This window comes from Cebus imitator, unplaced genomic scaffold (assembly GCF_001604975.1).
Source record: "Cebus imitator isolate Cc_AM_T3 unplaced genomic scaffold, Cebus_imitator-1.0 Scaffold36, whole genome shotgun sequence".
NCBI lineage: Eukaryota > Metazoa > Chordata > Mammalia > Primates > Cebidae > Cebus > Cebus imitator.
In genome coordinates, this window is record NW_016107351.1 from 1,734,871 (window position 1) to 1,744,593 (window position 9,723).

A 9,723-nucleotide genomic window follows, 5' to 3' on the forward strand; every position below is an offset into this window, starting at 1 on the left:
TTAAAGAGATGGAGTCTTTGTGTGTTGCCCATGCTGGTGTCAAATGCCTAGGCTCAAGTGATCTTCCTGCTTTGTCTCCCAAAGTACTGAGATTACAGATGTGAGCCACCACACCTGACCTTTTTTTAATTTTTATTTTTTTGTGACATTGTCTCATTCTGTCACCCAGGCTGAAGTGCAGTGGCACTTGAGTTCAGTCTCAGCTTGACTTCCCCAGGCTCAAGCAGTCCTCCCAAGCAGCTGGGACAAAAGCATGTGCCACCATGCCTGGCTAATTTTTAAAATTTTTGTAGAGATGAGGTCTCACTGTGTTGCCTAGGCTGGTCTTGAACTCTTGGGCTTAAGCGATTCTTCCACCTCAGTGCTGGGATTGCAGGGGTAAGCCACCATGCCCAGCCAACTCTTTAATAATAGGCAGTTCTGACTGGTGTAAGATGCTATCTCACTGTAGTTTCAGTTTCCATCTCTGATGATTAATGATGTTGGGCATTTTTTCATGGGTTGGTTGGTTGGTTTGTTTGAGACAGAGTCTCGTTCTGTCGCCCAGGCTGGAGTGTACTGGCGTGATCTCGGCTCACTGCAGTCTCCGCCTCCCAGGTTCAAGCAATTCTCTTGCCTCAGCCTCCTAAGTAGCTGGAATTACAGGTGCCCACCACCATGCCCAGCCACTTTTTTTATTTTTAGTAGAGACAGGGTTTTTCCATGTTGGCCAGGCTGGTCTCGAACTCCTGACCTCAAGTGATCTGGACGTGGCCTCCCAAAGTGCTGGGATTATAGGCTTGTATACACCAGACACTAAGATCAGCTCAGGATGGGTTATAGGCCTAATGGTAAAAGGTAAAACTATGAAGCAGGCCAGGCACGATGTCTCATACCTATAATCTTCACACCCTGGAAGGCCAAAGCTGGAGGGTACTGGATCCCAGAAGTTCGAGACCAGCCTACACAACATTGTGAAGCCCCATCTGTGTAAAAAAACCTAGGAAAAAAAAAAAAGAATTAGGCCGGGCGCAGTGGCTCAAGCCTGTAATCCCAGCACTTTAGGAGGCCGAGGCAGGTGGATCACGAGGTCAAGAGATCGAGACCATCCTGGTCAACATGGTGAAACCCCGTCTCTACTAAAAATACAAAAAATTAGCTGGGCATGGTGGTGCGTGCCTGTAATCCCAGCTACTCAGGAGGCTGAGGCAGGAGAATTGCCTAAACCCAGGAGGCGGAGGTTGCGGTGAGCCGAGATCGCGCCATTGCACTCCAGCCTGGGTAACATGAGTGAAACTCCGTCTCAAAAAAAAAAAAAAAGAATTAGCTGGACATTGTGGGTGGTCCACACCTGTAATCCCAGCTCCTGGGGAGGCTGAAATGGGAGGATCCCATGAGTCCAGGAGATCGAAGTTAAAGTGAGCCATGATTGTACCACTCCAACCTGAATGACAGAGTGATACCCTGTCTTTAAAAATATAAAATAGTTATTAGTTGTCCTCAGGGTCTTGGGGTACACAAAGATTATTTTAGGCAGGATGCAGGACTTTGGGGTTGAACACAGAAAGAGTGACATAAAAAAATTTGGTAAATTGATAAATTATCTAAACGAAACACTTGTGCTCACCAGAGGGCACTGTTAAAAACATGAAAAGGCCCAGATGGGGGACGCCACAGTCTTAGCAATACATTCACACGACATGACTTCTAGCTACAACTTCAGAATAACTCCAGCTGTTGACAGTCAAACAGAAAGAGCATAAGAAGAAGCTGAGCAGAGGGTGAAACGTTTTGCAAAAGGAGATGGAGGCTGAGCACAGTGGCTCACACCTGTGATCCCACACTTCTGGAGGTCAAGATGGGTGGATCACCTGAGGTCCGGAGTTCGAGACCAGCCTGGCCAACATGGTGAAACCCCGTCTCAACTAAAAATACAAAAACTAGCCAGGCATGGTGGCGTACACCTGTAGTCCTAGCTACTCAGGAGGCTGAAGCAGGAGGGTTGTTTGAACCCAGGAGGCAGAGGTTGTAGTGAGCCAGGATTGCGCCACAGCACTCCAGTCTGGGCAACAGAGTGAAACTCTGTCTCAAAAAATAAAAAACAAGGCCGGGCGCGGTGGCTCAAGCCTGTAATCCCAGCACTGTGGGAGGCCGAGGCGGGTGGATCACGAGGTCAAGAGACCGAGACCATCCTGGTCAACACGGTGAAACCCCGTCTCTACTAAAAATACAAAACATTAGCTGGGTATGGTGGCGTGTGCCTGTAATCCGAGCTACTCAGGAGGCTGAGGCAGGAGAACTGCCTGAACCCAGGAGGCGGAGGTTGCGGTGAGCCGAGATCGCGCCATTGCACTCCAGCCTGGGTAACAAGAGCGAAACTCCGTCTCAAAAAAAAAATAAAAAAAATAAAATAAAAAACAAAAGGAGATGCAGGAACAGTCATTATCACTCATCGTCAGGGAAAGGCAAACTTAAGAAACCACTACACATTCATTGGTGTGACCGAAGTGAAAAAAACGCGACAGCGTCAAGCGTGCGCGAAGATGTGAAGCAGCTAGAATCCTCTCGCCCTGTGAGAGGCAAAAACATGCTGCCCCTCGAGAGAACTGTGTGTCAGGGTCTTAGAAAGTGCAGTACGCAGTTCATCACTTCGTGGGCCAGCAGACTCATTCCGGGGTGGTTTTTTGTTTGTTTTTTTGAGATAGACTCTCACTCTGTCGCCCAGGCTGGAGTGCAGTGGCATGATCTAGGCCCATTGCAACTTGCGTCTCCGAGGTTCAAGCAATTCTCATGCCTCAGTGTCCTGGGATTACAGGTGCACACCACCACTTCCGGCTAATTTTTTTTTATCAGTAGAGACAAGGTTTCACCATGTTGGTCAGGCTGGTCTTGAACTGACCTCAGGTGATCCACCTGCCTTGGCCTTCCAACATGCTGGGATTATAGGCATGAGCCACTGCACCCAGCCTTGTTTTTTGTTTTTGAGATGGAGTCTTGCTCTGTCGTCCAGGCTGGAGTGAAGTGGCACGGCCTTGGCTCACTGCAATCTCTACCTCCCAGGTTCAAGGGGATTCTCCTGACTCAGCCTCCTGAGTAGCTGGGACTGCTACTCAGGTGCATACCAGCATGTCTGGCTAATTTTTGTATTTTTAGAAGAGGCTGGGTTTTGCCATGTTGGCTAGGCTGGTCTCTACCTTCTGACGTCAAGTGATCTGCCCACCTCTACCTTTCAAAGTGCTGGGATTATAGGTGGGAGCCATTGCACCCAACCTCACTCTTACGTTTTTATCCAAGAGAAGTAAAAACACAGGTCCACAAAGAAATCCTACAAGAATGTTCCTGGCAGCTTTGTTCGTATTAGCTCAAAACTGGATGCTGGGCTTGGTGGCTCACACCTGTAATCCTAGCACTTTGCGAGGCCGAGGCAGCAGATCACCTGAGGTCAGGAGTTCGAGACCAGCCTGGTCTCGAACATGGCGAAACCCCATGTCTACTAAAAATACATAAAATTAGCCAGGTATTGTGGCTCATACCTGTAATCCCAGCTACTCAGGAGGCTGGTGCAGGAGAACTGGTTGAACCAGGAGGTGGCGGTTTCAGTGAGCCAAGATCGCACCACTATACTCCAGCCTAGACAACACTGAGAGTCTATCTCAAAAAACGAACAGAAACAAAAACTGGAAACAACCCAAATATACATCCCCCAGGGAGTTAGGATATCCACACAGAGAAGCACGCCAAAAAGGAATCAGCAAGCACAGGCTCTCTGTCACTCCCCGTGGTGCAGGAGGCATTTCTCTGAGCCTGTTGCAACTACCAAGGCAGCCAGGCAGCGAGGCTCTTAAACCCTTCAAAGCATGGCTGTGGTGGGAGCGCTGTGGGGGCAGCATGGGGTGGGGGGTGGGGGCAGGGGCCGAGGAGCTTGCAGCCGCCTGCTTCTGGCCCCTGCCCACACTCTGGAGGTCTCTGGTGGGCCAGAGATGATGAGTGCTTTTGTCTCTCCTGCCCTGCAGGCACAGTTGGCCTGCAGCTCCCAGGCCTCCAGGAGTACGGAGCTGTCGGGGGCTCCACACACACGGCCACGGCGGCCATGTGGGCCTGTCAGCATTGCACCTTCATGAACCAGCCAGGCACGGGCCACTGCGAGATGTGCAGCCTCCCCAGGACCTAGGGCGCCAGCCCTCTGCTCGGTGGTACCGGGCCCAGCCCAGCCCTTCCTGAAGTCACAAGTATTGCTCAGTGTGTTCCCTGTAACTGCCCCGAAGTGGGCAGTCCTGGAGGGGCAGGGGTCTGGTTGCCCTGGGTTCCCTGACCCACTGAAGCTTCTCAGCACGTTCCTTACTGGAGAGCGGGCGCCAGCACTGTAGGCTGAATGCATCTCCAGACTGGAAACAGAGCGGCCACACATGCCTAGCCCCGTTGACAAGCCCCCCACTGTTGGAAGGACCGCTCGCCTCTACACGGCACCTGGAATTGGGAGCACAGGGAGGGGCTGCTGCTGTCACCCGGCCTTTTCCTTCTTTTTGATGCTTTTTGTTTGACCTCCCCGCCCCCCGCGTTTTTCTGATTGGGAGTTCTTGGTTCCCGTGTCTGACTGCTTGGTGGCGGACACTCTGCCTGTGAGGGTCAGTCTCCTCTTCGGCAGCTGGTGTCTGGTGGGGACGCGGTGGCCTGGACGCAGCTCCCCTCTGCAGGTCGGTCTGCCGCCCGCCCTCCTCCCCTCGCCAACATCCAGGTGGGATTTTAAAGTCTGCATTGGTTATAATAAGAATTATCAGTAATTCCTGCCCAGAACACTTTTATTTATTTTTTTTTTTAAGATAAAAACTGCACAAAAGGGGAGCGAGAGAGACTAGTTTCCACATCCTTCCCTCCTTTAGTGAAGCCCCCAAGGGTGTGTCCAGGGTGGTGAGTGTGGACAGGGTGGTGAGTGTGGACAGGGGCACCAGTCAGTTCTCCCTTGAAGTAAACCTCAGTGCCTGAGACTTTTCTACCAAGCCACACAGCTGCAGCAGCTGCAGACACTGCAGGCTGAGCAGGGGCAGTGACGAGGCTGCCCTGCAGCGGCCTGGGTGGGAGAGCTGGGTCGCCACACCGATGCTCCGGCCCTCCCCAACATGCTGCTTTACCCCACTGCACCGCCTGGCTGAGGGCATTAGGAGCTTTGCCTCTTGTGAGGGCCATTTGGGACCTCTCTGGGGCAATGGGCAGTTGATAGTGTACCGATGGAGGATTCTGGGCAATCTGGAACAGCACCTGGTGGGGTCCTGCGTGTGTGCTCTGTGGGCTCTGGTTTCCTCTGTGGCGGGGCCAGGGCACGGCTCTCACCCGCGGAGTGGGGGCCATCTTGATGCTGCTTTGCCTTAATGATGGCCACAACTGGGCTGCACTGCACCATGGGAGAGGCCAGCCCAGCTACAGACTGCTTAGGGACTTCTTTGTCCACCCTGGGGGGTAAGCCCATGTCACTCTCCCTCATTCTCGGCACTGTGGACAGAAAACGCTTGCCTATTGGCTTCTCACGTGGCCAGGGCTGTGCTGGCACCTCCAGGTCCGCCTGGCATGGGACGCCAAGTAGAAGGCCTAGGCAGCTCATCTGCTCTTGGGACCAGGGGCCAGTTGGGTTGGGTATGTTCATGGCAGAGCTGTCCTGGAGGGTTAGGAGAGGTGGAGAGGAGCTGGGCTGCAGCGGACTGCCGCGGGTGCAACTCCCAGTTCACCTGCTGCGGGCTGTCTGCTCTCCCTCCTGACAGCTGTCACGGCTGAAGTTTTGTCCTCTGCTGTCTCCTCTGATCCCCTGAGGTCGTCTGTGAGCTAGGTGGCCAAGGCTTCCCGTGTTGCTTCCCTGTGAGTCCAAGGCCTTCCCCATCACTGGGCAGAGGCTGGACAGCACAGACGTCTAGAGACCTCGCCTCATCGCCAGTTCCTCTCCCACTCGCTCGTCCTCCGCCATGCTCTTCCAGCTTCCTTTTCACCTTCACCAGCATTTCCCTTACTCTCAAGTTCTGGCATCTACATCATTCATGTTTTCTTTTGTCTTTTAGCTAAAGAAAAAGAGTTGGTGATTTGTCTGCTTCTGGTTTTGAGTTACTCTTTGTTCAGTAATGCACTTTATTTTATTGTCCAAAGAGAGTCAGAGCTAAGCCTACAGGCTTCGGGGTGAGCCCTGTTATGAGAGTCCAGGCCCTGGGAGGCTCAGCCACCTTCTCATGTGGGAGGGAGGTCTCAGCCCCACCTTGCCTCCTCACCTGCCCTTGGTATGGACACACCCTCTTATGCTACCAGCAGCATAACCCACTGGGGGTGACTGGGTGCACACCTGCCCAGGTGCAGCTGCCAGGCTCCTTGCCCTGGCCACCTCCAACCAGACTGCTCCTGGAACACAGGTGCTCCTGCTTCGGCTCTGTTTTGGCTTACAGGTGTGCATCACTGGGCTTGGATTCGCATTACATTGACCGCAGCCCTGCAGTGGAACCTAATAAAAGCGCCTGAAGCAACTGCCTGCTCCCAGTGTGTCCTTCCTGTGCACTGAACTGTTGTCTGGCATCTGCTCAGTGTGGGGGTTTGATAACTTGTCCCCAAGATACCACGGTCTTCCGCTGATGGGAAGACAGGGTCTTTATAACAGTGTGGACCGTTACAGGAGGAGACCCTCCTTCCCCAGCCTGTCCGTCCCCACCTTGGCTTGTCCATAAGGAGGAGGAGGAGATTGTATCAGTGTTGGACAGCCTGGCCGCCCTTGGGTCCCTCTTCCGCTTCTGCCCCACCTGTCAGCCCTGTGGCCGCTCCAGAGTCACTGCTTTGTGGACAGGTGCACATGGCGAAACAGCAGGTGAAGGACAAAACCCAGACTGCACAGGGGCAGCAAGGAGTAAGGCCTGGAGGCTGACATGCTGCCTGCGCTTGAGCTGTCTTTCCCTGTGACTGAACAAAGTTCTGGAACAAGCTCCCTCTGACCCTCAGGTAGGAGCCCTTGCATCCGCTGTTCGGCACCACTTTGTCCTGTGGCCAGTGATTCATTGCTGCCTTGAGCAGTTACAAAAAAACAAAAACCCCAACTAACATCTGGAGGGGCGCCTGGGGTGAAGCAGCCACGGGGCAGTTACCAGGGGGGGCCTGGCTTCTGGATGTCAGGAGTGAAAGGGTGGACCCCAGCACCCAGCCTCCAGTCCTGCACCTTCAACACAGTGCAGTTCACTCGATTACCCACAGCTCCTGTGATCAGAACTCCAGCCTGGGCCATGGAGTGAGACTATCTCAAATAAGACTCATGTCACATAAGAGTCATGGCACACTTACGTGAGAGGGAGTGAACGTCCTTGGAGCTTTCATCCTCTCTGGTTTATGTAAAGATAAAAGCCAGACATAGTGGCTCACACCTGTAATCTCAGAACTTTGGGAGGCACCTGAGGTCAGGAGTTCTGGCCAAAATGGTGAAACCCTGTCTCTACTAAAAACACAAAAACTAGCTAGGCATGGTGGTGCACACTTGTAATCCCAGCTACTTGGGAGGCCCAGGCAGGAGGACCACTTGAACCCGGGGGGCCAAAGGTTGCAGTGGGCCAAGATTGCACCACTGCACACTGCAGCCTGGGCAACAGAGCAAGACTGTCTCAAAAAAAAAAAGTGGGGGGCACAGTGGCTGACACCTGTAATCTGTAATCCCAACATCAGGAGGCCAAGGCTGACAGATCACTTAAGGTCAGGAGTTCAAGACCAGTCTGGTCAACATGGTGAAACCCCGTCTCCACTAAAAATACAAAAAAAATTACCCAGGTGGGGTGGTGTGCTTGCGACTGTAATCCCAGCCACTTGGGAGGCCAAGGCAGAATTGCTTGAACCCAGGAGGCGGAGGTTGCAGTGAGCCAAGATCATGCCACTGCACTCCAACCTGGACAGCAGAGAGAGACTCTCTCAAAAAACAATTAAAAAAAAAAAAATGGTTCTGATGCGAATCCCCCACGAAAGCAAGCAAATTGTACTGCTTAGAAACAGAACTCAGGCCCGGGGTACAAGACCAACCCGTGCAACATGGCAAAACCCTGTCTCTGTTTAAAAACAAAAATTAGTCTGGCGTGGTAGTGTGCACCTATAGTCCCAGCTACTAGGGAGGCTAAGGCAGGAGGTTGGCTTGAGACTGGGGTGTTGAGGCTGCAGTGAGCCGAGATTGTGCCACTATAGCCTCAGGGACAGAGTGAGACTGTTTCAAAAAAAAGAAGGTGGGTCCTTTCCGGTCTGTTGTCACTGGGTTGTGCTGCTCTTGGGGGAGGTTCCTCAAGTGGGTCCTCCTCACCCTCAGCACAGGCTGAAGTTTTGTGGTTTCTCCCCTCAGTCTGACTAAATTGTTAGATTCCTTCGTATAATTTGTCCTTAGAGAGATGCACCTCCAAGTTGGGCATAGAAATGCAGTGTCCGGCGGTCCGCTCTGCTGTCTCAAAGTCTTCTGCCAGGAGTGTGTGCACTTTTCACACCCACAGCAGAGCCCGTCGCCCTTCGCCAAAACATAGGTGGGGCACGGCACAGCCCAGCAGCTGATGGAGAGCCGCCCTTGAGTCCTTTCCTGGTGTCTAACTCACCCCCTTTCCTCTGGGATCCATGCTTGAGGTCCCCCCACATGATTGTTGATGATAAATCTTGTTGCAGAGAGGAGAAGCTAGCTAGGCTTGGCATGGAGTCAAGAGCCTGCCAGCCACCGGAACAGAATGGAGTGGGACGCGGACTGAACTGCAGGTTGAGGCTGCTGGTTTAGCGGGCCTCCTCCCGCCTCCGCATCCTCCTCCACGTGACCGTGACCATTTCCTCTAGGAGTCTTGGCATATTTCGTTCCGTGTGGAAGACATGGCCTGGGAGGACTGGATGGGAGTTGGTGTATGTGAGCGAATGACGCACAGGCTTCAGAGGGTGAAAACTATCGGTCAGAAGACCGGCCAAGAATCTCTGCCAGGGATATTCACAAGGACGGGGGATCTGCACTTTCTGACTCTGAAGGCCAAGTGGGCTGCCCCTGGCCCTCCTCTCTCCAGCCCCCAGCATCAAAGACAGCATTTCCAGCCCAAACACCTTCAGAACAGTCCTGGCGAGGAGAGAGGAGCAAGAAACTGACTCCAAGTGCCACACTTGAATCTAACCCAACACCCAGAATCAGATATGCCTGTTGCCTTAGGGTCAGTCCCCACCCCAACCACGAAGAGGGAGGGGTAAGGACGTCTGTTTACACGTGGTGCCTTGTGCTCCGGCTGGTGCGCCCGGACTTCACGATGTCTGCCTAACTTCCGAACCCAGTTTTGCAGCCCTGCCCCTAGAGTCTCCCTTAAGGGTGTCTAGACTTGGCGCTTTTCAGATTGGCTTTTTAAACGGAAGGAGGTGGGCCAGGGGCGGGGTTCCTGGGTCTTTTACTTGTGAATGGTGTGCCTGCTTTGCTCTCTTCCGGGCGTGGAGGTGTCCGTGCTGCAGGCCCCTCCACGGACGTCGTCTGGTCAGTACCAGTGTCCTGGAGGAAACGGAGGGCTGCCCAGGAGGGAGAGGGTGGAGGTGTCCTGCCCTGGCTCACCGTCATGTTCTTGGTTGTCCCCTGCCCCCAACCCAGAAACCCCATTGGTGTACTCGCTGTCCCCACGTGTTCAGCCACGGAGGGAGACGCACTTCCACCTAAGCTGGCTCACACCGCTTGGCCATGAACGTGGGGGCGGCCGGGGGCGGCCCGCGGAGCGCAGGGCAGAGACCCATCCCTAGCGGGACAAGAGC

At 53.5% G+C, this 9,723-nt stretch overlaps 1 protein-coding gene across 2 annotated transcripts in view; it reads left to right on the plus strand.

Moving 5' to 3' along the window:
- Positions 1-6,477, plus strand: part of NPLOC4 (NPL4 homolog, ubiquitin recognition factor) — a 76,636-nt gene extending 70,159 nt beyond the window's left edge. For both annotated transcript variants that reach the window (XM_017524869.2, XM_037737187.1), the window contains one exon: positions 3,993-6,477. In XM_017524869.2, coding sequence (XP_017380358.1) covers positions 3,993-4,150 — 158 coding nt within the window. In that variant the 3' untranslated portion in view covers positions 4,151-6,477. The remainder of the gene's footprint in view (positions 1-3,992) is intronic.
- The last annotated feature ends 3,246 nt before the right edge of the window (positions 6,478-9,723 follow it).